This window comes from Macrotis lagotis, chromosome 1 (assembly GCF_037893015.1).
Source record: "Macrotis lagotis isolate mMagLag1 chromosome 1, bilby.v1.9.chrom.fasta, whole genome shotgun sequence".
Lineage (NCBI taxonomy): Eukaryota > Metazoa > Chordata > Mammalia > Peramelemorphia > Peramelidae > Macrotis > Macrotis lagotis.
In genome coordinates this window covers 411,431,112-411,458,969 of record NC_133658.1, presented here as the reverse complement: position 1 = coordinate 411,458,969, position 27,858 = coordinate 411,431,112, and the positions used below count along the sequence as shown (strand labels likewise).

At 38.5% G+C, this 27,858-nt stretch overlaps 1 protein-coding gene and 2 pseudogenes across 1 annotated transcript; all 3 read left to right on the top strand.

Moving 5' to 3' along the window:
* The first annotated feature begins 8,216 nt into the window (after positions 1–8,216).
* Positions 8,217–11,451, top strand: LOC141504194 (protocadherin alpha-4-like; annotated as a pseudogene).
* A 4,247-nt stretch (positions 11,452–15,698) lies between these two features.
* Positions 15,699–18,115, top strand: LOC141504188 (protocadherin alpha-8-like; annotated as a pseudogene).
* A 5,060-nt stretch (positions 18,116–23,175) lies between these two features.
* LOC141506241 (protocadherin alpha-8-like) lies at positions 23,176–25,872 on the top strand. The gene has a single exon (XM_074212809.1). It carries the CDS (start codon positions 23,356–23,358, stop codon positions 25,774–25,776), a length of 2,421 nt encoding a protein of 806 aa, XP_074068910.1. The 5' UTR covers positions 23,176–23,355; the 3' UTR covers positions 25,777–25,872.
* The last annotated feature ends 1,986 nt before the right edge of the window (positions 25,873–27,858 follow it).

The following is a 27,858-nucleotide window of genomic DNA, read 5'->3' as shown; positions in this document are numbered from 1 at the left end:
GGCCCATCCATTAGAAGAGAGTAAGAGTAAGGTGATTTAACTTCAAAGAACATGTACTTTTCAAGCATTCATTAACAGAGTTCTATGATTTTTTTTTTCTGGTAGTTCTAGCAGCAATCACTAGATTTATTTGTATTCTTGGAGAATATTTGGTCAATATAGTGTTTCACCTCCATTTGTGCTCTCAAGCAATGTTTTGCAGGAAAAAAATGGTTATTATCTTCAAAGTTTAGTAATTCATCCCCCAAATCCTTTTATAATAAACTTTTGTGACTTTTCTTAATTTCTAGAAGGTCTTTTGAATATTTTATGCTTTGTTTCTGCAGCTACAAAGTGTAACAAGATCCTTATGTCATCTTGATGAAAAGATGAAAATTTGCTTTATTTTAAATTACAATTGAAAGATTCATGGAGGGGTGGCTAGGTGGTGCAGTGGATAAAGCACTGGCCCTGGAGTCAGGAGTACCTGGGTTCAAATCCGGTCTCAGACACTTAATAATTACTTAGCTGTGTGGCCTTGAGCAAGCCACTTAACCCCATTTGCCTTGCAAAAAAACGACAAAAAAAAGAAAGATTCATGGAATTCCCAGTGTTCAGGAATTTTGGTGAACAAATTTTCTTTGTTATATTTATACTTCCTATCCTTTAGGATCTCATTTGTATCTCAAATTATTTTTGCATCTTTTTACAATTTTTGTAATTATTATTGCATGAAATCCCCTATATTTGATCATTTTAATTGACCTTTCAGAATTATGCTATATTTCTAGGTATAGTGCCCTGAATATGAGCTGTGTAATAGACTGTGTACTCTCAGACTAGCATAGTTAAATTTGGAGAAGCCATCATCAGGTTTTCCTTAGTTATTATGTTTTTCTTTTTCCCACAACGGAAACAAACTTTTATTATTGTTACAGAAACAATCAGAATCTAACCTGAGAAATTATGGAAAAGAACAGACCCTTTTGGAACAATATAGTTTTCATAATGTTTTCATGGCTAAAACTAAATTTTATTTGCATGAGTAGAGGACATACCATACACAATTTTAACTTTTGTTGAAAATTGCCTGAGGTCTTGTGGGGGGCAGAGCTAAGATGGTGACTGGAGAAGAGCCTCTCCTAGGTGTTCTCTCCATAATATTTCAAAAATCTTAAAATTATGACTAAATTTTCAAGAGACAGAACCCATAGAAAGATTCAGTGAGGCAATTCTCCAGACTCTTGGAAAATGGTAGAAAGACTCCACTCTATGGGGTTAGAGTGGCAGTCCACCAGAGTGAAGAAATTTAAGCCTCCTGGAAACAGCCCCAGTGCACCTGGGAACCATGACTCACAGCAGTGGGGACAATTTCCTGACTTATACCCGGGGGAGCACCAGGTACAACTTGGAGGATCAGCAAGGGGGCTCCTCTGCCAGAGCAAGCATGCAAAGCCCAGGCCCTCAGGGCAGTTGCAGTAGTCAGTGTGGTCAGCAGGGCAGTGGTAGCCAGGGCAGCCCAGATACAGGAAACGGAAGCAGGTGTGGAGCCAGCAAGCAGGAGCCTCCAGGCAACTGAGCCCTGAGTGCTCAGTCCACTGAAGGTAGAGGAGACTTCTGAGGTTTGTCCTCTGTATCTGGAACAGAACTCTGGGACTCTGACCCCATTCAGGTCCTGATCACAGTCTAGGCCCCCCCCCCCCATAGAACAGGCCCCCACCCCAACCTCAGCCCTATGGCAGAGGGGTGTGCTTGTGGTAATTCACAGATCAGGAGGGTAGTCAGAGCTTCACACATTGAGATTCTTATGGGGGGGTCCCAATAATACTTAAAAGCTCAGGAAGCACCCCCAAACCAGGCACAGGCTGGAGAAATGAGTAAACAGAGAAAAAAGAGGAACACCATTGAGGAAATACAAGAAGGATCAAAATACTCAATTTGAAGATGAGGAAGTACAAATTCCTGTATTTAAAGACTCCAAGAAAAGTGGAAGTTGGGCTCAGGTTATGATAGAGCTCAAAAAATATTTTGAAAATCAAGTAAGGGGGATAGAATTAAAAATTGGGAAAAGAAATGAGAGAGATTCAGGAGAAACATGAAAAAAAGAGGTCAGCAGCTTAGTCAAGGAGATCCAAAAAAATGCTGAAGAAAATAACGTTAAAAACCAGCATAAGTCAAATGGATAAAACACTTCAACAAGTTATTGAGGAGAAGAATGCTTTAAAAAGCAGAATTGGCCAGATGGAAAAGGAGATAAGAAAGCTCTCTGAGGAAAACAAATCCTTCAGATGTAGAATGGAGCTAAAGGAAGCTGATGACTTTACGAGAAGTCAAGACACTATTATGTCTTCAACACCAAAAGAATGAAAAATTAGAAAAAAAATGTGAAACATCTCATTGAAAAAACAACTAATATGGAAAACAGATTCAGGAAAGATAATTTAAAAATTATTGGAATACCTGAAAGCCATGATCAGGAAAAAAGCCTTGACCTCATTTTTAAAGAATTCCTACATGAAAATTGCTCAGATATCCTAGAAGTAGAGGGCAAAAATAGAAATTGAGAGAATCCACTGATCTCCCCAGGAAAGAGATCCCCACCCAAAACAACCCCAAGGAATATTATAGCCAATTTCCAGAACTCCCAAATCAAAGAGAAAATATTACAAGCAGCCAGAAGGACATAATTTAAATATTGTGGAGCTGCAGTCAGGATCACAAAGGACTTAGCAGCAACTACATTAAGGGCTCATTGGTCTTGGAATATAATATTCCAGAAAGCAAAAGAGCTTGGAATGCAACTAAGAATCAACTACCAAGAAAAACTGAACATCCTCTTCCAGGGGAAAAGATGAACTTTCAACGACTAGGGAAATTGTTCCTGTTGAAACAACCAGAGCTGAACAGAAAGTTTGACCTTCAAATACAGGACTCCAGTGAAGCATAGAGATTGGAGGAGAAGGGTAAAATATGAGGGACTTAATGATGATGAATTGCATGTATTCCTGCATAGAAAAATGATGCTGAAAATACTCATATGAAACCTCTTATTTAATAGAGCAGGTAGAAGGAGCTTATATAGATGAAGCACAGGAGAGAGCTGAATTTGAAGGTATAATATATTGTAAAAATGGAGTCAATAGCTAAAAGGGAAATGCACTGGGAGTAAGGGAAAGGAGAGGTGGAATAGGCTAAGATATTTCATATAAAAGATAAATTTTTATTGCAATGAGCTATTGCAATGATATGGAAGGGGGGAAGGCATGGGGAAATGAGAGAACCTCTCTCATCAGAGGTGGCTCAGAGAGGAAGCAGCATATACACTCAATGGTATATCTACATCTAGAGTGAAAAGGAGAGAAGGGGTAAAGGATGAAGGGGGGGATGTGAATGATGGAGGAGAGGGTGGATTGTTGGGTAGAGTGGTCAGGTACAACACATTTTCTTTTTTGCTTCTTGCAAGGGACTGAGATTGGGTGATCCTGGGTGGTTGCTGGGTCTCAGGGGTGCTAGGTGGGCTTGGGGACCTCTTGACCCCAGGGCAGGTGATCAGTATCAGTATCAGTATCACTCAGCTACCCTACAGCATGTTTTAGAAGAGGGACAGAGTGAAAGGAGAGAGAAAATATAGTATATGGTAGTGGGGAGGTATGGATGAAGGGAGTGGTGATCACCAATGGCAACGGTGGAAAAATATGGAAGTAGCTTTTGTGATGGACTTATCATAAAGAATGTGACCCAACCAAGACAGACTGGTAGTGTCAGAACACAGACTGAAGTACATTCTTTTTCTTTTTCTTTTACTTTATTTCTCATGGGGGTCTATAATTTTTTGGGGGGTATTATGTTTACTCCTTTATTTTTAAGTTTTTGCAAGGCAATGGGTTTAAGTGGCCTGCCCAAGGCCACACAGCTAGGTAATTATTAAGTGTCTGAGGCCGGGTTTGAACTCAGGTACTCCTGACTCCAGGGCCAGTGCTCTATCCATTGCGCCACCTAGTCGCCCCTATGTTTACTCTTAAACAAGAATATTTTAGTAATGTATAAAAAAAATCACTTGTACAAAAATAAAATAAAAAATTTGGCTGAAAATTTAATTGCTAAAGGTAAATTATTAACTGACTAGCTCTTGGAATGCATATGTCAACTTCATGGTCAATGTGTACCTCCTTGGATGGGACAATGCCAAGGTAAGTGAACTTGTCCACAGTACTAAAAACTTCTCCATTTGCTGTAATCAATGGTTCCACATATGGATACTGTGGTGTTGGGTGATGAAGCACCTGTGTTTTCTTGGTGTTGTTAGACCAAAATTAGCACAAATAAAAGAGAATCAATCCATACATTATTGCATCTCACTTCAGAGATTGCAGCATCTGCAAACAAAAGATCATGCACCAATACTCCTTTCACTTTGGTCTTGGCTTATAGCTTTTCAAGTTGGAGAATTTGTCATCAGTGCGGTAATTGATCTTGAGGCCATATTCATTCTCAGTGAAGGCATTTGATAAACTTGTCTTAAAACATCATGCTAAAAAGCATGGGACCAAGGACCATCCTTGTTTCACTCCATTGGTGGTTGGGAAATCTTGAGAGCATTGTCCACTATCCAGAACCCAGGCAAGCATGCCATCATGAATTTGATGTACAAAGCTGATGAACTTCTTTGGGCAGCTAAATTTTGACATAATTTTCCATAAACCCTCATGACTGAGATATCAAAGGCCTTGGTAAGATCTACAAATGTTGTATACAAACCTCTATTCTGTTCCTGGCATTTTTCCTGGAGTTGAAGGGCAGCAAACACCCTATCAGCCATTCCTCAACCCTTTCTGAAGCCACATGGGCTCTCAAGGAAATGACCATCTTCCAGGTGAAGGATCAACCTATTGAGGACAACTGGCAAGAATCTTACCAGTAATGATTAAAAGAGAAATACCCTTCTGATTGTCACAGGACAATCCATTCCCTTTACCTTTATAGAGATAGACAATGGAGGCATTCTTGCATTCTTGGGGATAACCTCTTCATGTCATATAACATGGAAAATTTCAGTAAGTTTTTTGATGATCAATGGACCCCCCACTTTGTAGATCTCAGTACCAGGTGCTTTGCCACTTGAAAGGAGTCTAATGGCATTCAAAACCTCTTCAGTTGGAACTTCAGCTAGAGACTGATTGACTTCAACTTGAGGTTAGCAGTCTATGACTTCTGCATTGATTGTTGATCAATAGTGTTAAGAACACTATGGAGGTGTTCAACCCATCTCTCTCGGATCATGTCTCTATTGTTTTCAATGTGAATCCATCAGCACTGAGTAGTTGAGATGCACCACAGTTCTTTGACCCATAAATAGCCTTCAGGGCACCAAAAGGCATTCATAATTATTGACAACATAATGTTTCAATTTGAATATTTACTTCTCTTTGCAATTAAGCACATTTCTTGATCATAAATTATTTGGAGAATTTAAAATGTGAACTCATCTTTTATTATATGCCAGTTATTTGTTATAGTCCAAATTATAGGTAGAATTAAAAATCCACTGCATTATAGTAACAAAAATTGTGCTTTTCTCTTCATTCTCTTTGATTTTCAAATTTGACAATTTTGCATACTTTCTGTCCCTGCCTGTGGAAGGTGTAGTCTCTTGACTTTTGCGGCACTGTACTATCTTGATTTTTTGTTTTTGCCTCTCCTGTGTCTGTCTGTCTTCTCTCTCTCTCTCTCTCTCTCTCTCTCTCTCTCTCTCTCTCTCTCTCTCTCCTGAATTATTCAGTAGCTCCCAGGTCCCAAATGTGGATATTCTTTCAAGTTCAGTATCTTCTTGTTGCTCTCATTGCTTTAAGTTTCTCAGCATACCTTTTCAGCTTTGATTCTTTTTCAACTTCCCATTCCATGGTCACTCCATACCATCATGTATTTTTCACATAGATGTTTTGTCATCTCCTTAAATATTTCCAAATCATCTTTTTTTACAAGGCAACGTTGATTTCCACTTTACTTGTCTCTGTTAATAACATCACCATTCTCCCAAATACCTAGATTTGATATCTAAGTAAATTTTACTTTTTATGCCAATATCCAATCATCTTTTATTTCTATAGCATCTTTGACATTTATCTCTGTGTGTCCATTATGGGATAAACAAAATTCTAAATTCTTTTATCTTTACTGATGTCACCACTTTTTCCCCTCAGTAATCCTATCCCCCTGCCCTGGACTCTTTTCAAATTATATATCCTTTTATTTCTTTCAGAATCTTTATTTACCTTTATTTCTACAATTAAGATAATGTATTTAACCTAGGGCTTCATAATTTTCTAAACCTCCAAAATATCCAGTTCACAACCACGTGAAATTTTCCCTTCTTGATAATCTAAAATTATTCTCCATTGTTCACTAGATGAAAGCTATTCGAGGCATGTCCTTTAGACCAAAAAACTAACTTATAGTCATGGATGCTCCAAGAGTTCACAGGACATCCTATCTCATATTGAGTAGTTTCTGAAAGTCATCACCAGGATGAGATGCAAACTTAACTACTCCCCAGCATGTTACCTTCTCTCTCTTTGGACAAAATATTTCTCTTATTGTTATATTTCATCATCTTCTCCCTGCATAGAATTCTCTTTTCTCCTTTTCCACCAATTCTTAAAGATCTATCAGAAGCATCTATCATTGCTATTTTTTTTTGATCATTCCAACCAGTCTTTTCCCCTTCTTGTTTGGCCTCTTATTATAGCCTGTTGCATACAATGACTCTCCATAATATTCAGTTTAGCCCTTGATGATATTTTGGCTGGCATTGTTGCCACAGAATTTCATGTAAATGTAGGGCTATATGATGCAATATATGTTATCATTGTCTGAACAAAAAACTTACATTCACCTTGAAAATGGAAAATATTTCTTGATTTCCACAACAGCCTCTAGTCTAGTTCTCAATAAAGTAGCTGTTTCACTAATAGTTGTTGAATTGGAAAACATAGTGAGTTTGTATTTTGTATTTGCATATACTCCACACTATAATCAAAGGAATTGTTTTGTATATTGGTTACCTGAAACAGAAATTTTAGGATTTTTAAAATATATTTGATGTTGATATGCTTTTTTATAATAAAATTTACTACTCAGATTGGTAAACAGGAAAATGAGAGTTTTCTTTTTCATAGAATGAATATGCCATTTGAAACTGAATGAGACTGATTTTGAGAAGGTTTGATAATTATGATCAGAGGAAGCGATTTCTTTCTGTTCCTTGGACATACTATTGATTTTAACAGGACTTTCTAGATTTTATTTTCTTCCTAAGAATAAGGAGAAACTAAAATGGAAACTCTATCTGAAAATTCACATAAATAAAAATAACATAAGTCTATATTTTTATTTTTAGATTTTTGCAAGGCAATGGGGTTAAGTGGCTTGCCCAAGGCCACACAGCTAGGTAATTGTTAAGTGTCTGAGGCCAGATTTGAACTCAGATACTCCTGACTCCAGGGCTGGTGCTCTATCCACTGCACCACCTAGCTGCTCCAGTCTGTATCTTTCTTATGACTCTGTATTAAGTATTCAAGAGCAGAGGAAGCATGGAAAATGATCTCTAAAATATCTTTTTTTCTGCATATCATCAAAACTAGATTCACAAAATCAAATCTTAGGTAGGTGTGCAAACCAAGAATGATTTTTGCATATTGGAATGAAGTATTACTGGATCTCTTTCTTAGGATCAGACCCACCATTCACACTACATATGGTCTTACCTTACATTTTGATGGAAACAGTATTTCCAAGTCCATCCAGGGTAAAGAAAAGAGGGGAGGGAGGAAGTTCAGGTCGATTTTAAAGGGTCAGTTTTGAAAAATTCATTTAAAATGTATCCATAAAATCAAATATATTGTATTTTTCGAAGATAAGAAGAGAATTTTATGAGATTTGCTGTTCAAGAGTCTCCTACATAGAAAAAATAAAAATTGGAAATCCTAGAGGAATAAAATGAAGGATATATAAGTTAAATAAATTAATAAAGTCAGCTGACCATATGGTGTCGCTGTCTACCAAAAGGCATTTTCTAAGAAAAGGGAGTACAATCTTCCTGTTAAAAAAAAAAAACCTCTCCACAACCTTCTATTTTCCTGACAAAATCCTGAAGGCTCTCATTGCTCTGACGTTGAATTTAAGGACTTTAGGAAGTTATCCGCTTTATTCTTGGAATTGTTAATAATAATAGATAAATAATTAAGACGTCTGAAAAGGGTTTGCAATGATAGCCTGGAAGACAGACAGCCTAGGAGCACAACATCTGTTTTTCTCGGTTCTGCTCCATACAGCTCGGGAGGTGAGGAGCGGCCAGGTTCATTACTCGGTGTCAGAAGAAGCGAAACACGGTACTTTTGTGGGACGAATCGCACAGGACCTGGATCTAGAGGTCTAGGAGCTGGACTGTTCCGGATGGTGTCTAAGGGCCGAAGGGACTACCTGGAGGTAGACGTGCAGAATGGCATTTTGTTTGTGAATTCACGAATTGACCGTGAGGATCTGTGCAGTCGCATCCCGGTTTGTAGCATTCACCTGGAGGTGATCGTAGACAAGCCGTTGCAGGTTTTTCATGTGGAGGTGGAGATCAATGACATTAATGACAACCCTCCAGTGTTTTCCGTAACACAAAAGAATTTGTCTATTTATGAATCTAGCCCACTAGACTCTAAATTTCCACTAGAGGGAGCATCCGATGATGATGTTGAAGCAAATGCTCTGTTAAACGTACGGGCTCAGCATGAACGAATATTTCTCTTTGAATGTAAAGACAATGATGAAATGAGTAAGACTCTCTCTCTTGTACCTAAGAAGTCTTTGGCCAGAGAGAAAACACCTGAACTTTCTGTAATACTAACTGCTACGGATAGGGGAAAACCCGAGTTCACAGGAACGGTACAGTTATTGATAGAGGTCCTTGATGTTAATGATAATTCTCCAAAGTTTAATCAAGAAGTCTACAAAGTCCAATTATTAGAGAACACGGGAATTGGAACGTTAGTGGTCCGGTTCAATGCCTCGGATATCGATGAAGGACTAGATGACAAAGTTATGTACTCATTCAGTGGTAACACTCCTAGTATAACCGCAAAATGTAACATGAATTCCACCACAGGGGAAATTACAATAAAGAGCCAACTAGATTACGAAGGAATAAAATTGTATGAAATTCACACAATAGCTACCGATAAAGGTATCTGGACACTACAAAGTGTTGGTAAAAGTGTTAGACCTTAATGATAACGCACCAGAAGTGACGTTGACTTCACTATCATTGCCTGTTAGAGAGGATGCCCCTTCCAGGCACAGTCGTCGTCCTCATCAGTGTGTCTGATGGTGATTCCGGCTCTAACGGGGCTCGCTGTTACCTCCTGGGCCTTTCACCCTGGTGTCCACTTCCAGGAATTACTCGTTGGTCCTAGAGGAACCAGTGGACCGTGAGAACTTGTCGGTCTATGAATTGGTGGTGACAGCCAGAGATGGCCAGTGTGTCGTAGACATCAGCGACGTGAATGACAATGCACCCATTTTCGAATAGCCTGTGTATACTGTTTTCGTAAAGGAGAACAACCCGCCTGGTTTTCACATTTTCACCGTGTCTGCGTCGGATCTGGATGCTCAGGAGAACCGGTTGGCGTCTTACTCGCTAGTAGAACGTCGGGTTGGGGAGCATCCACTGTCGAGCTACGTGTCCGTGCACTCAGAGAGTGGCACACTGTACGCTCTGCAACTCCTGGAGCATGAGGAGCTGGAGCTGCTGTAGTTTCAGGTGAGCGCCCGCGATGCCGGCTGCCCTCTGGGTAGTAACGTGAGCCTGCAGGTGTGCGTACTGGATGAAAACAACAATGCGCCCGTAGTGTTGCGGCCCCAAGCCGGCGTTAGTCCAGCAACTGAACTGGTGTCGCATTTCGCGACAGTGGGCCAAGTGGTGGCGAAGATTCGGGCTCTGGATGCAGATTCTGGCTACAACGCGTGGCTGTCTTATGAGCTGCTGCCGGAGATGGACTTTGGGCGCAGCCCTTTTCGCGTGGGTCTGTACACTGGCGAGATAACCACAACAAGGGCCTTGAAGGAGTTTGATGGACCGAAACAGACGCTGCTGATTTTAGTTAAGGACCATGGGGATCCTGTGTTGTCTGCTACAGCTACTATGATGATATCTCTGGTGACAAGCGAACAAACCCTGAAGACCTCTAGTGCAGGCCATGTAAAAGTGAGGGAGGGAGTTAGGAAAGAGATACTGCTGATGGATAGTAATGTGTATTTGATTATAGCTATCTGCTCGGTTCCCAGTTTATTGGTGCTGAGGTTGCTGTTCTATGCGGCAACGCGGTGCACTGCCCCTCTAGAGGGTCTTTACTGTCCAAGAAAACCTATTGTCGTGTGTTCGAGTGACATGGGGAGCTTGTCTTATTTTCAGCATCGGCTGCCGCAGATTTGCTCTGGAGAGGAAGCTGCTAAGAGAGACCTAATAGCTTTCAGCCCCAACTTTCCTTCTTGTTTGGGAGATAGAGGTCAGCAGCAGGAAACAGTTCCAGAACCTGGGAAGGTAAGTCTTAATTCCCATAAATGAGAATCTTTATTAGCATTTTTTAAAAGGAACTTTTGAAAAATTTCTACAATATCAGCAGCAGGAGACAATTCCAGAACCTGGGAAGGTAAGTCTTAATTCCCATAAATGAGAAAGTCTTTATTATCCTTTTTTTTTCTAAAAAAAGAACTATTGAAAAATTCCTATAAATATTTTCTCTGTTCTCTCCCCCCCAGAAATTTCATTCTCCCTTTCACAAATACCTAATGTTAAATTTCCCTTTGTGACGTTGGAATATTTTAGACATATAAGTGGTAATTGAATGATAATGAACTGCAGCTGAATTCTGCTGATGGTGATAGTTTTAGTTCTTTTAGTATTGACTTCATTTTATCATGAAAATATGTGTTGATAGATACCTGAAGTAAAAATTCCATTTGCATAAACTGTATGCTTTTAAACTTCTTGCACCCCCGCTAGGATCTATCCCTTTTCCCCACTTGACCCTTACAAGTTTGCAAGTTTATTCCCTAGTGGAGGACTACTTACCCAGGGTTCATAATTATACTTTGAACTCAAAAGCTCTGACCAGTGTACCTAATTGAATCCAGTGATGCAAGGTACTCAAAATAAAGGCATCTACTGAGATGCTATAGAAGCTTCAAAACATTTTCCTCTTCTCTTTCTACTCCTCCCCAATCTGAAGCTCATCTTCCCACAGATACCTAGGAAGAAGAGTGAGCCTAAGTGTGGAAGTATCCTGGCAGTCAGACTTGAATGTAAGAAATATATGGCCTTGGTAATTTTTGCTTCATATTCTTTTTGCCTCCACATCACAATCATTTCAACCTACATCCCTCTTTTCCTAGAATCCCTCTTCACTGTCCACACTCTCCTTCGAGTAAAACTATGCTTTTTACTTTTTTGCTTTAGGAGAGAGTTGTGTTGATATATATTACATTTTCTGTATTACTTTATTAAATGCCTTTTTTAATCTAGTCCAAAAAATTTAGTCCCCAATCTTATTTTGAGGTAATTTGCGAATCACAGCCATAAATGGGTGGGTGAGGAATAGGGTGCTGATGGTTAGGATTTTGTCCCAAGGCCCTAAAGACTGTACAGATAATTTTTTTTCTCCTCATTGATTTCTGTTGCTTCCTTCATTTTCACTTTTCCTCACTCCCACTCAACTGAATTTACTAGTTACTAGTTTCTGCTCTATTTTGTCTAATTATTAGTAAGTCATTAGTAAACCATCTTAGCTACTTTTCTGTAGATGTTTACTGATGACTTATTTTCTCTTGCCCTCAGGCTTACTTACTCAAATGACAGAATAATTTCGTCACTTTCAAACTTAGATGCATGAAACATAAACAATTTTACTTATATAAATGTATATAAAAACTTAATAGGACTTAAAACTGAGTGTATCATTCATTATTTTAATGGATAACAAGATTACATCGATCTTCTTTCTCTTCTTTGCTGTTTTGTCAAACATTTATACCTCCTGTTTTGCATTTTTTATTTATGTCCTCTCAGGGATGAAGTCATTTATCTAATCTTTTTACATTTTCTGAATATCAGCATATTAATATATGAATATAATTATGCCATGATATGGGATATTTCAACCCCCTTTTCCCACCCAAACCCTAAGACTTTTCAAGTTTCATATATGTGTTGTCTACCCCTAAAAGGATCTAAGTTACTTGAGAACAGAGACTGTTTTTCTTCTTGTATTTGTGTTCCAAGTGCTTAGTACAGTGGTTGGCACATAGTAAGCATTTAATAAATGTTGACTTGAATATTCAGTCAACTTTTTCACTAATATATTTTATAGAAAATCTCTTTATTAACACTTTAGATTATATATGTCTTCCATATAAATACCCATGGTGCATGTTGCTTTTTCTCTTAGGGAAATCTGCAATTTTTATTTTTCAGAGATTGTAGTGTTTGCTGATTTACAGTATCATTTGTCAAATGTTGGTGTTGAAAGAATGGGATTTTGTGAGTGGGAGCAGCTTGGAGTTATGCAATTTTACAAACTACAGCTCATCTCTCTATTCTCTTATTTCTATTTAATCCTGGTCATAATTTCAGCTCATTGTTCATCTCACAAAAATATTTAGTTAAAATTTAGTTAAAATTCTTGTCTAGGGTTGGTTTGATTCTTTAATTTTTTTCTTTGTGGACTGTTAGGTTCATCTCTTCCCTTCCAACATTGATAATTGTCCTTTCTGGTCATATTGGCCAGTCTGAGAGGTGTGAAGTGGTACCTCAGAGATGCTTTAATTTTCATTTCTCTAATAAGTTGTGATTTAGAGCAATTTTTCATATGACTATGGATCACTTTGATTTCTTCATCTGTAAATTACCTTTGCATATCCTTTGATCATTTGTCAATTGGGTAATGGCTTGGGTTTTTTCCTTAAATTTTGACTCAGTTCTCTGTATATTTTAGAAATGAGTCCTTTGTTAGAAATACTAGTTGTAAAAATTATTTCCCAATTTACTACATTTCTTTTAATCTTGTTTACAGTGGTTTTGTCTGTGCTAAAGCTTTTTAATTTAATGTAATTGAAATTATCTAGTTTGTTTTTTAATGATGTTCTCCACCTCTTCCTTGGTCATAAACTGCTTCCCTTTCCATAGATCTGACAGGAAAACTCCTAGTTTACTTGTAATATTTTGTTTTATGTCTAAATCCTGTATCTGTTTTGATCTTATCTTGGTATAGGGTGTGAGGTGTTGGTCTAATCCAAGTTTCCGCCATATTAACTTCCAATTTCTGCCAAACTAACTTCCAATTTTAGCTTCATCTCTTTTGGGTAGCTATACATAGTCTTAAGGGGTTTATATTCTTTGTGGGGCCTGATGTAATCAACAGAATGTCTTCAGAAAATAGTAGCATTTGAAGGATTTACCCTTTTGGAAATATCTTATCAAATACAATTCAGAAAAATCTTCTGGTTTAAAATATTTTTCCCAATGTTGAAAACATTGGATGGTAATATCATTCTATCTTTTCCTATCCCTGGAAAAGGAATTGTGTTCTCTCTTGAGCTGCACCAATATTCTATACATCACAATAAAAAGGTGCATTGTTGATTAATCTCTTTGAAGTTGATCAGAACTGCCAGATCTTGTTCAAGAAAACTTTCTATTGATTCCTTCTTATCTTTGTAAAGTTGATTTTAAAAATCCAAATGTAGGACTCTTCAATAATATCTAATAAATGTCATGTAACTATTTTAGTCTATTTTCCTATCTTGATGACATATATTTGGTTCTATAGATTCTCATAATACATTAGCTACTCATTTCAGATTTATCTTCTGAAAATCAGATATGTAATCCTAGTCACTGATGAAAATGTTAAGCAGGACCAAGGATACCTGAAGCTCCACCAGAGACATAAGTCCAAAATGTTTCCAAGTCATTGACTATTGTTGACTTCTAGCCATTTAGCCAATTCTGAATTCACACAATTGTATTATTGACTCACCAACATTATTTCATCTTGTCAATTATATTAAAATGAGAAACTTAAACAAACTATGTCTATCTAGCTATGCTATCATATAAAAATGGATAGGAGTTGGCCTGTAAGTCACAACAACTCTAAGTAATTGTCACTTTCATTTTTAGGTACAGACAAAGCATTTCCTTAATAAAATGTTCTGAATTCTTATCAGATATTGAAATCATGTTCACTAGATTATATTTTGAAGACTTCATTCTACTGACATATAAAAAAATCAGGGCAACATTCTTTATATCTCTCTCATTCTTTATGACCTTTTAAAGATCGCTTACTTTAGTTCCATATTCAAAATTGCCAATTCTTTCAGTGCAGGGAATTCAGTTCACAATGGCCAGTTGACTTGAACTGATCATTCATGGTTTCTTAATATTTCCTTACTTGTCTTCATTTTTCCCCCCCACTTAACCATTTTTCATGTTATCCTTTCAAGTTCAAAGCTCACAGAGAAAACTGAAATAAGTAAGGGTTGATTAATTCTGATTTTCTGACATTGTGGGTTCTCATTGCCAAATCTGCTATCATCCCTTCTTTGATCTTTCTTTTCCTTCACAATAGACTAAAAGGTCTTTAGGTCGTCCTTCATATTCTGACCAATCTACAGATGCAAGTTGTAAATGTAGAACTGAGACTCAGTCATTAAAGTTAAATTGTAGATTTGGGAGTGAAATGTGATCAGATCACTGAACCCAAAGGAATATTACCAGAAGAAACAGTATAGAGAGGCAAGACAATATGGTCAAGTGGATTCAGAAAATCAACAACTTAAGATATTTTGTTCAGCAATGTTTCTTTCCTCCATTATTTTTCCCGAGAGTTTGGAGGTCTGTGTATAATATATATATATATACACACACACACACACACACATATATATGTATATGTATATATACTAACTTTTAAAGATAGTGATGGTAAATAAGTTGCAAAGTCATATAGAGAAATTGCTTAGAACATTTTGAATCGTTCCCACTTCTCTACCATATTTGAACTGCAAACTATTTTTGTTGGAGATCTCTTACTGTTCTCCTAGTCTTAAGCTTTTGAGTGGATGGACTATTTAATCATCTCTCTTGGTATTACATGAGACTAGTGCAGTCCTTTATGTATAATTACTTAAATTTGTGGATCTGATTTTTTCCTAGTGAACAAAGACTATTACTTCAAACCAGGTAGTAGAAAACGTTGAAAAAGACAATATTGCTTCTGAAATCATGAGAAAAAGTAATCGTATGCTTTAATAGAGACTCAAATATGGGAAAATAGAGATTAGATTTTTTTCTATTGCAAATACTATAATGGTAATTACTGAATTGAGTCTTTGTACCACTTAGTATCGACCACATGTCGATACTAAGTGTTCGTAGTTGCCTGCTACGAAATGGTTTTCCCACAAAAAGTCAAACCTTACATTAAACATTAAAAAAGATCTACCGGGGGCAGCTAGGTGGCACAGGGGATACAGCACCAGCCCTGGAGTCAACAGGACCTGAGTTCAAATTCGACCTCAGACACTTAGTGATTGCCTAGCTGTGTGATCTTTGGCAGGTCACTTAACCCCATTGTCTTGCAAAAAAAAAAAAACCTAAAAAAAATCTATCCGCAATGCTAAATGATGGTGGTTGCTGTAGAATGGGTTTAAAAAAAATCAGAGCGCAATATTTATCTTTATTCTCTAAAGAGGATTCATTGGTTAGAACAATTCCACGCAAGATTTGCAATGTTTTTTCCCTGGGCAGACAATTTGGGAAGCCGGCAGCTTTTTGTGTTTTATATTTTGTGTTTTATACAACCTGCGGGCTGGAGAGCGACCAGGTCCATTATTATTTAGTGCCAGAAGAAGAGAAACACCGTGCATTCGTGGGGCGAATCGCAAAGGACCTGGGTCTGGAGGTCTGGGAACTGGTGTCGTGCTTGTGCCAGGTGCATTGTTCAAGGGTCGCAAGGGCTACCTGGAGATAAATGTGCAGAATGGTATTTTGTTTGTGAATTTCCGGGTCTACCAGGAGGAGTTGTGCAGCCAAAACCTGGTTTGTAGCATCCACTTAGAGGTGATAGTGGAGAAGCCGCTGCAGGTTTTCCAGGAGGAAAAGGAGATCAAGGACATTAATGACAATCCGCCAGTGTTTCCAGTGAAGGAACAAAAACTGTCGGTTCCTGAATCCAGATTGTCAGACTCTAGGTTTCCGCTAGAGGGTTCCTCTGACCCAGATATTAGAATTAATGCCTTGCTTAGTACTCATCCAGCATCAATGATTACTTCATTCTAAATGTAAAATCAACGAACGATCAAAGTAAATTGGTTGAGCTAGTGCTGAAAAAAAAAACACTAGACAGAGAGGAAGTTCTGAGTATTTTTTAATATTGACAGCCATAGATAGAGGTAAACCTGAACTCACAGGCACATTGCAGCTGCTCATTGCTGTACTGGATGTGAACGATCAATGCCCCAACTTTTGACCGGTCAGAGTACGAAGTGAAGATATTAGAAAACGTAGCCACTGGGACCTTAATGATCAAACTGAGTGCCTCTGATTGTGGCCGAAGTCATCAATCGGGAGATTTTATACTCGTTCAATGGTCTGACTCCACCTGTGATTAATAATAATAAATTTCATATAAATCCAGATACTGGAGAAATTACAATTCAAAGAAATTAAATTCCATATCAATTTCGAATTGACGCCACAGATAAAGGGAACCTGCCCACGGTTGGACATTGTATTAACCGAATGAAGGTTCTGGAGGCAAATGACAATGCTCCGGACTTGACAGTTGACATCGCTGTCTATTCCTGTCAGAGAGAATGCTCCTCCAGGCACAGTTGTCGCCCTAATTAGTGTTTCTGACGGAGACTCTGGAATCAATGGACAAGTGACTTTGCTCGTTGTCACCCCTCTCTCCTTTCTCGTTAAGGGTTCACTTTCAGAAATTACTACTCACTGGTTCTGGCGAGCTCCGTGGATCACGAGAGCCTGCCGGTTTATGAACTGGTGGTGACAGGGGTGGAGGGGCTCCAGCACTTTGGCCTTCGGCCAGCGTAACTGTGGGCATTGCTGACGTTAACGTCAACGTGCCTGCCTTTGAGCAGTCTTTGAACACCTTGTTCGTGAAAGAGAATAACTCGTCAGGTTGTCACATCTTAACAGTGTTTGTTTGCATTGGGCCCTGATGATCAGGAGAACGCGCTGGTGGAGAGGCGGGTGGGGGAGCGCCTACGTGTCCGTGCACTCGGAGAGCGGGAAAGTGTACGCTGTGCAACCCCTGGACCACGAGGAGCTGGAGCTGCTGCAGTTCCAGGTGAGCGCCCGCGATGCCGGCTTCCCTCCTCTGGGCAGCAACGTGAGCCTGCAGGTGTTCGTGCTGGACGAAAAGGACAACGCACCGGTTGTGCTGCTGCCTCACGCTGACTTTAGCCCAGTGATCCAAGTGGTATCACTGCTCGTAGCTGCGGGCCACGTGCTGGCAAAGATCCCCGCTTTGGACGCGGATTCGGGATATACTTCTTGACTGTCCTTTGAACTGCTGCCAGAGGTGAGCACTGGACAAAACCCTTTCCACGTGGGACTGTACACTGGAGAAATCAGCTCTAGATGAGTCGGATTGATCGAGGCAGACACTCTCTGAAGTTGGTGAAAGATCAGGGAGAAGCTTCCTTAAAGGCCACTGCTACAGTGACACAGCCACTTGAGATCTGGCAGACGTCTTCTCTGGTTTCTGGAGACCTAGCAGACTGGCGAAGGGCAGAAGGCCCTGGTGGATGTGAATATCTATATGATCATTGCCATCTGCTCGGTGTCCAGCCTACTGGTATTGAGTTCCCTGCTATATGTGGCACTTCGGTGCTCCCCACCCCAATCGTGCTTTTATGGAACTTGGAAGTCCACGTCGGTATGTTCAAATACTGCAGGGAGTTGGTTTTATTCCCCTCAGCAAAGGCAGAATTTTTGTTCAGGTGAGGGAGCTGTCAAGAAGACCTCATGGCCTTCAACCGGAATCCTCCACCGTGTCCATGTTCTTAGGACGGAGAACAAGCAGAGTACAGGCAGAATTTGGCGAAAATGAGTGTGAATTTCAACCGTGGAGTACATATTTTATGTTGCTTCATATATTTAAGAATTTGAATATACCTAAATATAAATATTTAAAAATGAATCTACCTGAATATATCTAATATGGATATACCTAAAATATGGAATATACCTGAAAATAACATGGAATGTCTATTTTTAAAATTCCCTTTAAATTTTTAAATTCCTTTTTTAAAAAATAGAATTCCAATATTGTTTTAACATCTAATTTTGTTAACATTAAATTTTATTTTCAGTATTGAAATATTTAAGAAATAATACTATACATGTATATGTTAAGTATAATACCTTTGAATGAAGAAAAGATTAAAAAAGAAGTCTTGCCTCTGGAGATTTTTAGTCAGTGTATCTTTTCAGAAGCTACTAGTCTAGCTTCCTCATGCATAGATCATATTTCTATGGCATTCCTCAAATCCTTAATGGCTCTATTTTTTTTTCCCTAGAGAGTTCCAATTTATTGAACGTCTTTCAAGATCCTCTGGAAGTCTGTAGATATTCTAATTGTTAATAGTTATGTTAAGGTACTTCTTTCTACACACTCTGCTCTTTAGCAAGACTGGATACTTTGTCGTCCAAACATTCTTACAGATTTTTCTTTTGTCTTATTGTGCTTGGTTTCATATTGACTTAACCCTGGAATATCTTTCCTTTTCCTATTTGACTTTTGAATTACTACTCAACCAAAACTTACCTCTTTCTTTTCTTTTTAAAAATAGCATCTATTTTAACTTTAAAAAAATTTTGAGTTCCAAATTCTATCCCTTCCTTCAGTCCTGCTTCCACAATTGAGAAAGGGAGCAGTGTGATATAAATTATACATGTGAAATTATGCAAACCAAATTTCCATATTAGCAATGTTGCCTCAAAATGGAAGAAAAACAGACAGCAAAGATCATACTTCAATTTACTCTCAGAGTTAGTAAATTCTCTTTCTAGAGGTGGATAGTATTTTTCATCTTTAGTCCTTTAGAATTAAGTTGGATCATTGTACTGATAAAGGGCAGCTAAGCCTTTCACAGTTGATCATATTATTGCTATTATTGTGTACAATAATCTTAATTTTGCTCAGTTAACTCTGTGTCAATTCATATACACCTTCCTAGGTTTATCTGAAACTATCCTCTTTATAATTTCTTATAGCATAATGGCATTCTATCATAATTAAATACTGTAACTCCTTTACCCATACACCAATGAAAATTCCTTCAATTTCCAATTCGTTTCTATCATAAAAAGATCTGTTACAATTTTTTTTTTTTTACATAGAGGTCTTTAAAAAAATGTCTTTGATACAGATCTTATAGTGCCATTGCTGGGTCAAAGGGTATGCAACATTTATAGCCCTTTGGATTTAGTTTCAAAAATTTCCCCAGAATTATTGGACTAATTTACAACTTCATCAACAGTGCATTAGTGAACCTATTAGTGTATATTTGCTTTACCATTTGTCATTTTCCTTTTTGTCATATTATCTAATATGTTTAGTGTAAAATGGTACCTCAGCATTTAATTTGAATTTCTCCAATAAATAATGATTTCAAACATTTTTAAGGTGACTATTGATAGTTTTGATTTATCTTTCTGAAAATTACTTATTCATGTCCTTTGACCATTTATCAATTGGAAAATGACATTTACTTTTTATAATTTTTTCTCAGTTCCCTATATAATTGAGAAATGAGGCCTTTATCAGAGAAATTTGCTGTGTAAATCCCCTGTCCACCCCTGAGTTTCCTGCTCTCCTGATTTTTGGCTGCATTGGTTTTGTGTGTGCAAAAACTTCTTAATTTCACATAATGACAATCGCCCATTTTACATTATATAGTTTTCTATCTTTTCTTTGATTATAAATTATTCCTTTATTCATAGAGCTGATGGATAAAATTTTCCATGTGCTCCCCCATTTTACTGATGATATAATTCTTTGTTTAAGTCATACACCCTTTGACCTTATTTGTTATATGATTTGAGACCCTGGTTTATGCCTAATTTCTGCCAAAATTCTTTCCAATTTCCCCAGCAATTTCTGTCAAATAATGAATTCATGCCCCCCTCTCCCACCAAAGCTTGAATCTTTGGGTTTATGAAACACTGGATTACTGTGATCATTTATTACTGAGTATTTTATAACTAATCTATTCCACTGATGTATCACTCTATGTCTCAGCTAGTATCAGATTATTTTGATGATTACCACTTTCTATATAGCTTGAAATTTGGTACTTTTAGGTTGCCTTCCTTCATTTCCAATGATTTCCTTGATATTCTTTATCAAAAACCACTTCTTTCAAAAAGTCTTCCCTGTTTATATATGTAAGTCCACATCTTTTCCCTTGATCTTTGATAACAATTTGTTTTTCTACCTCCAAAGTGTGATTTAAAATCTGTTTTCATTTTCTAAGTACCATGCAAATAGGAATAATATCGGCTCTAAGTGGACCATCTCTTCATTATTGCATACAGTGCTCTTTAGGATGGCAGGTGCACAAGAAAAGTTGATAAAAGTGATTTGTTACCATTTGGTTTCTTTGATGAAAATATGAAGGACAAAAACCGATATTTTACCTAGAAAAACTAGAATTCAGAATCTTGTTTTTGGCTGTCATCTACCCTTCAGCATTATTGAAATAATGTTCATTTCTCCTGAACTTTGGATTTTTCTGTATCAAATTCCCAACATTACACTATGATTTGAATCTTCAGACATGAAATTTCAGATTTGGCTTTGATATATTTACTGGTTGCTCTTTTAAAAATGATGCTAGGGGCGGCTAGGTGGTGCAGTGGATAGAACACCAGCTCAGGAGTCCCTGAGTTCAAATCCAGCCTCAGACACTTAATAATTATCTAGCTCTGTGGCCTTGGGCAAGCCACTTAACCCCAATTGCCTAGCAAAAAACCTAAGAAAAAAAAATGATGCTAACAATTTTAATTCAACCTGTTTGAATTCAGTGATATATTTCTTCTCATTCATTTTGTGCTTTTAGTTTTACCATGGTGGTTTAGTTTCTTTCATTTGTGAATTTAATAATCTAACATCAAAATATTTTTTTGTTATCAAGATTTTTGAAGAGAAATTTTGTTGGTCAGAATAGACAAATTTCATAGGGGAAACTTTTAGTAATTTTTAAAGGAAAAAATAGAAAAGGTATTGCTTATAAGAGAATTGTTTTATTTAAATGGTTACATTTAAGTTAATACTTATCTCCTTTTAAAAAAGAATGAATTCAGATATTTTCTCCATGATGACCAAGGGATATTGGCCATTTTGCCAGATAAGGCATATTTCTGTTTGTACCTAGTCCAGACTAGGCATCTAATGATTGGTCAGAATTGTTTCCCTTTGTGATGTGTTGCATGTTTTCCAATTTTCCCCAGGTCTATTTCTTTAAGTTAACTTATTTGGTTGTAAGGAATATTGATGCTTAATAACACTAAAGATATTGAAGATTTAGGGATTTTCTTCATCAACTTCTAAAGTGTTTGTCATCTGTTAATTTTATGACAACCCTAAATTGGAATCCCTAAGAATCAGAATCTGCAATATGTGTTTGTAATTATGTAATTATACCAGAAATATTATTTGTTAAAGTTAGTAATCATAGAAGCAGGAATCACTATATCTAATTCCTCTATAATTATGTTTTTCTTCTTTCTTTATAGGCAATAAAATAAATAATCCTAATTAAAATTTTTTAGATGACAATGTTCAACAACTTTGGTACAAGCTCTTATCACTTCATACCTGAAAAATTGCAATAGGTACAAAAATTGTGAGAGGCCTACCTGCCAAAAATCTTTCTAGTCATCCTTCATTCAGCTGGCAAAGGTGATCTTCCTTAAGTGTAGATCTGACACACTTTATAAACTCTGATGGTTCCCTATAACCTCCAAAACTGAATATGAACCCTCTGTTTGGCATACAAACTCTTGTTAAATTGCCCATCTATTTTTCTAGTCAGATTTCTATTTACATAATCTTCAACCTCTCTGAAATTCTCTGCAGTCCAGTGATCGTGCCCTTCTTACTGTTCTTCAAACAAAATTCTCCATCTTTTGCCTTTGAACATTTTCTCTGACTGTCCTACTAGTATGGAGTTTTCTCCCTATTCATCTCCACCTCTTCAATTCTCTGTCTTTCAACAGGTCCTACCTAAAATTACAACTTCTGCAATAAATCTTTCCAAATTGTCCTTAATTCTAGCACCTGCCTGTCATTGATTATTTCCAATTTATCTTGACTAGAAACTATTCATAAATAGTTGTTGGCAAGTTGTTTCCCACAATATGTTGTGTCCTTAAGAGCAGAGGCTGTGTTTTCTCTTTCTTTGTATCCTAAGTGCTTAGCCTAGAGCCTGGCACAACAGTAGTTCTTAATATTTATTGACTATTTTAAAATGCATTATAAGTATTTTAAAATGCAAGATTATATTGTTACATTACAATAAATAACAATAATACTTTAAGGTTTACAAAGTGATTTCCTTGTCCAGCTAGCATTATTGACCCCATGTTACTTGTGAAGAAACTGACTCTGAGAGGGTAAGTGATTTGCCTAAGGTCACAGTTGTGTCCTTCAGGAGTCAGACCCAAGTCTTCTGACATTTCTGACGCTCCCATCCAGTCTTCTTGCAGAGTTCCTATATGTACTATTCTAAACGTGCAAATTTCCAACTCTATAAAAGGAAGTACTAAGGTAATTTTCTTTCCTTATCACTTTGACTTCTTTCTGAAAATTTAAAAACAACTTAAAGATATAAAAAGATAAAAGCACCATTTCCTTCACAGTTAAGCAACAGAAGCAATCACAATGTTATCATCCCTTATTTCGACGGCAAAAACTACAATTCTGAGATGGAAGAGCTTGAAAAATTCGAAATATGGTGGTGGGGGGCAGTTTATGAAAGAATAAATGTAGGGCAGGACATGATCAGCTTTTTTACATCATAAAGAAAATATAAGACTTACACAGTGGTGCCACATGATGTCGCTGTCCACCACGGAATATCATTATACAATCTCTTGGGTCTCGAAAAGAGGCTCTGTTTTGTTGCTAAATGATGTAAAGCAATGGCGGATGCTGCAGAATAAGACTGGAGGAAACGAACATCCATATTTAGCTTTATCCAATATTGGAGCTACTCTATGGAATAAAGCAAAGAATCTCGGCGATGGTGTTTTCCTGGGGAGACGTTTTGAGGGCCCAGCAGATTCTGCTCTTATTTCTGCTTCACTCCTCTTGCGAGGTAGGGAGCGGCCAGGTCCATTACTCGGTGCCAGAAGAAGCGAAACACGGTACGTTTGTGGGACGAATTGCTCAGGACCTGGGTCTGGAGGTCGGGGAGCTGGTGACGAGGCTGTTCCGGGTGGTGTCCAAGGATCGCAGAGACTATCTGGAGGTAAATGTGCAGAATGGTATTTTGTTTGTGAATTCACGGATCGACCGGGAGGAGCTGTGCAGCCGAAACCCGGTTTGTAGCATCCACCTGGAAATGATTGTGGACAAACCAGTTCAGGTTTTCCACGTGGAAGTGGAGATCAAGGACATTAATGACAACTCACCCGTGTTCCCAGTGAAGGAACAAAAGTTATTAATTTCCGAATCCAGGTTTCTGGACTCAAGGTTTCCTGTAGAGGGAGCCTCCGATCCAGATATTGGCTCCAATGCCTTACTTACTTATAGACTCAGCACCAATGATTTCTTTATTCTAGATGTAAAATCAAAGAGTGATCAAAGTAAATTGGTTGAACTAGTACTTAAAAAACCACTAGACAGAGAGGAAGTTCCTGAGCATCACTTAACACTGACAGCCACAGATGGGGGGAAACCTGAACTGACTGGCACAATGCAGCTGCTCATCAAAGTCCTCGATGTGAATGATAATGCCCCCACTTTTGAACGATCAGAATACGAAGTGAAGATATTAGAAAATGCAGCCCATGGAACCTTAGTGATCAGACTGAATGCCTCCGATGCGGACGAGGGCATCAATCGGGACATTTTATACTCATTCAATAGCCTCGCTTCACCTGTGATTAAAGATAAATTTCATATAAATCCAGATACAGGAGAAATTTCAATTCAAGGACATCTGGATTTTGAAGATGCTAATTCGTATGAAATTCGTGTTGATGCAACAGACAAAGGTAGTCCCTTAATGATTGGTCATTGTACAGTCCTGGTAGAAATCCTTGACACCAATGACAACATCCCCAATATCACGGTGATGTCGCTATCACTGCCAGTCAGAGAGGATGCCCCTCCAGGTACGATCATCGCCTCAATCCGAGTGTCTGATCGAGACTCTGGCGCCAACGGCCAGGTGACTTGCTCACTTTCCCCCCCTGGGCCCTTCACGCTGGTGTCCACCTTCAGAAATTACTATTCGCTGGTGCTGGAGGGCTCTGTGGACCGCGAGAGCGTGCCGGCCTATGAGCTGGTGGTGACCGCGAGGGACGGCGGCAAGCCGGCGCTCTGGGCCACTGCCAGCGTGTCTGTGGCCATCGGAGACGTGAATGATAACGCGCCGGCCTTCGAGCAGCCCGTGTACACGGTGTTTGTGAGGGAGAACAACCCGCCCGGCAGTCACATCTTCACGGTGTCGGCGTCCGACCCGGATGCGCAGGAGAACGCGCTGGTGTCGTACTCCCTGGTGGAGAGGCGGGTGGGGGAGCGCCCGCTGTCGAGCTACGTGTCCGTGCACTCGGAGAGCGGGAAAGTGTACGCTCTGCAGCCCCTGGACCACGAGGAGCTGGAGCTGCTGCAGTTCCAGGTGAGCGCCCGCGATGCCGGCTTCCCTCCTCTGGGCAGCAACGTGAGCCTGCAGGTGTTTGTTCTGGATGAAAACGACAACCCTCCTGTGGTTCTGCCCCCTCACTCCGGGTCCGGGGCAGGCGGCGTTCCAGTAACTGAGTTGGTGTCCCAGTCGGTGTCAGCGGGCCACGTGGTGGCCAAGATCCGGGCAGTTGACTCGGATTCTGGGTACAACGCGTGGCTGTCTTATGAGTTGCTGCCTGAGACGGGCGTGGGTCGCGGCCCTTTCCGCGTGGGGCTGTACACTGGTGAGATCAGCCTAACACGGACTCTGGAGGAATCTGACGGGCCGAGGCAGATGCTGCTGGTGCTGGTGAAAGATCATGGAGAACCCGCCCTGTCCACCACAGCCACTGTGTGTGTCTCGGTGGTGGAGAATGGACAGACTTCAAAGAGTTTCTCAGGGGCGTCGGGGATCTCGGCAAAGGCTGGCGTGGGGAAAGAGACAGCGCTGGTGGATGTGAATGTGTATTTGATCATCGCCATCTGCTCAGTGTCCAGCCTGTTGGTGCTGAGTCTACTGTTGTACGTGGCACTTCGGTGCTCGGCTCCTCCACAGGCCTCCTATGGGCCTGGCAAGCCCACACTGGTGTGCTCAAGTGACGTGGGGAGTTGGTCTTACTCTCAGCAGCGTCGGCAGGTTTGCTCTGGAGAAGGGTCTGCCAAGAACGACCTCATGGCCTTCAGCCCTAACCTTCCTCCGTGTCTTGTTTCTGGGGAAAGAAGTCAGAAGCAGGAGGCTGTCCTGGATAGCTCAGGGAAGGTGGGTGACTACTGAATATGCATATTTATTTTTGTTTAGGTTTAAGTTAACGTTTTTCTCAAAACGTTCTACAATTCCTGTGACTCAACCATCTTCCTTTTAAAATTTTAATTTTCTCTCTTCAAATTATGCTTTCCATTACTTAAATAACCAAAAAGATTTCATAAATGCTCTTTTCTCCTCTTCGATCTTTCTCTATCTTCTTTCTTCACATTCTCCTCTCTCTTCCTCTCATTTATCTTTTACTTAAAAGAGTAAGAAAATGGTAGCACATTTTTTATAGAATTCTTCCTTTGGCTAATTTCCATTACATCTCTCTTTTAAAAAGAACTACAGAATTATTTCATGCCATAGATACCATTAATATGAATATTAGCTTCTATCCATTTAAGTTCTCTCATTTTGATTGTTCTTGAATTCATTCCTTTCTTTTGATAGATAAAATTGATATTTGAATAATCTTTAAAAGTATCTAAATGCTTTGAGGAAATGACAATAAATAACCATTGTGAAGAATGCTGAATAAAGCATATTATGCTATTGCTGGCTAACATTTTATATATCACTTTAAAGTTTTCAAATGTTTTGTTTGTTATTGTGTTTAATACTCTCAATAATCCTCTAAGGTAAGTGCTATTCTTATTTACTTTTATATATATGAAAGGTGAGGTTTGCTATAAGGAGTACCATAATGTGTCAGTGAATCTAATTGATTATTGTGGATTTTTAATTTCTTGATACATATGAATACACACACACATATAGGATATACTTGTAAAAATGTGGTCTGGAACATGAGAGAGGTGAAAACATGTAGATTATATAGCAACTAGATCTTGTATACTTTCTTCCAAAAAGAACTGTTAGGCACTGATCACAGTGAATGACATCACCAAGGTAAAAATTCAATTAAATTTTAATAGACAAGAAAATAATTAAAATGGATGTGGGATAAAAAATATTGATTGATAATAAACTGGTCCAAAGGTGAAAAGAGAAAGATTATGTGTTTTTTTTTTCTGGGTAATTGCAAGGCACTTACTGAGACTAAACTTCCTACAACAGCAAAGACATCCTTTGAACACCAATATTTTACTGGTTTTGCTGAATAAACCAAGAATACTACTACCTCTCAAGATGTAAAGATAAACACCACACAGGAGGTAATGGAAAGGTAACTTGTTTATGTGAGCAGTATGAAACATAACTAATGAAGACTTCTGAAGAAGTTTAAAGAATGGCATCAATGAATTGTTTGATAGATAAGGAAAATGAACTTATCATGGGACAAAGAAAATGGATGAGAGATGGATAGTTAGAATGCTCCACTGATATGTTTTAGCTCATGGCAGAAATCAAAGAAGACCTCAAACATGTTGGTGGACCCCTTTGTAACTCATTTGTGTGGACAGTTGCAGAAGATTTGTAGGCAATGATGGACTTTTCTATTTTTGATGAGAAGATAGATCCATTTAAATGTTTGAGTTTGGACTCTTTTGGGGGTCTGAACTCTTGGTGATATATATCACATTTTCAGTTGACAAAACTATGATTCAAAGATATAAGACATCATCATTCAATCCTTATTTGATGTGTGCCTAATTGGTACATGCATCTACCAAAGTCATGTTATGAGCCTTCAATATGGAAAGATGGAAACCTTGGTGATGTCTTTCACTGTGATCAGTGCCACAGTAGAGAGCCAAGCTCCCCAAAAGCTTCTACTCTGGCACATGAAATTCTGCATTTCGATTGTTAGCCAAGTTCAGAGAGGCTCAGTCTCAGAATGTTTGTATTTAGGTGGTGAAGTATTTGGTCATATTAACTCATGAAAATTTTTCAGGTGAAATATTTCAATTCCTTCAATTGAAGGAATGCCTGGTTGATGAAATAATGACATTTTGAAGAAAGTTCTATGTAACATGATCTTCTTTAAGGACCCCTTTTAAGAGACCTCATAGAAATTTTCTGCCTTTGGGCAAAGTGATCCTTGAAAAGCTTTAGTAGTTATGATGTAACTGACATTGCTATTGGTTGTGAAGAGATTAAAAAATCCTTGTTCAGTTCAATATAGCTATTAGAAGTTTTAGGATGAAA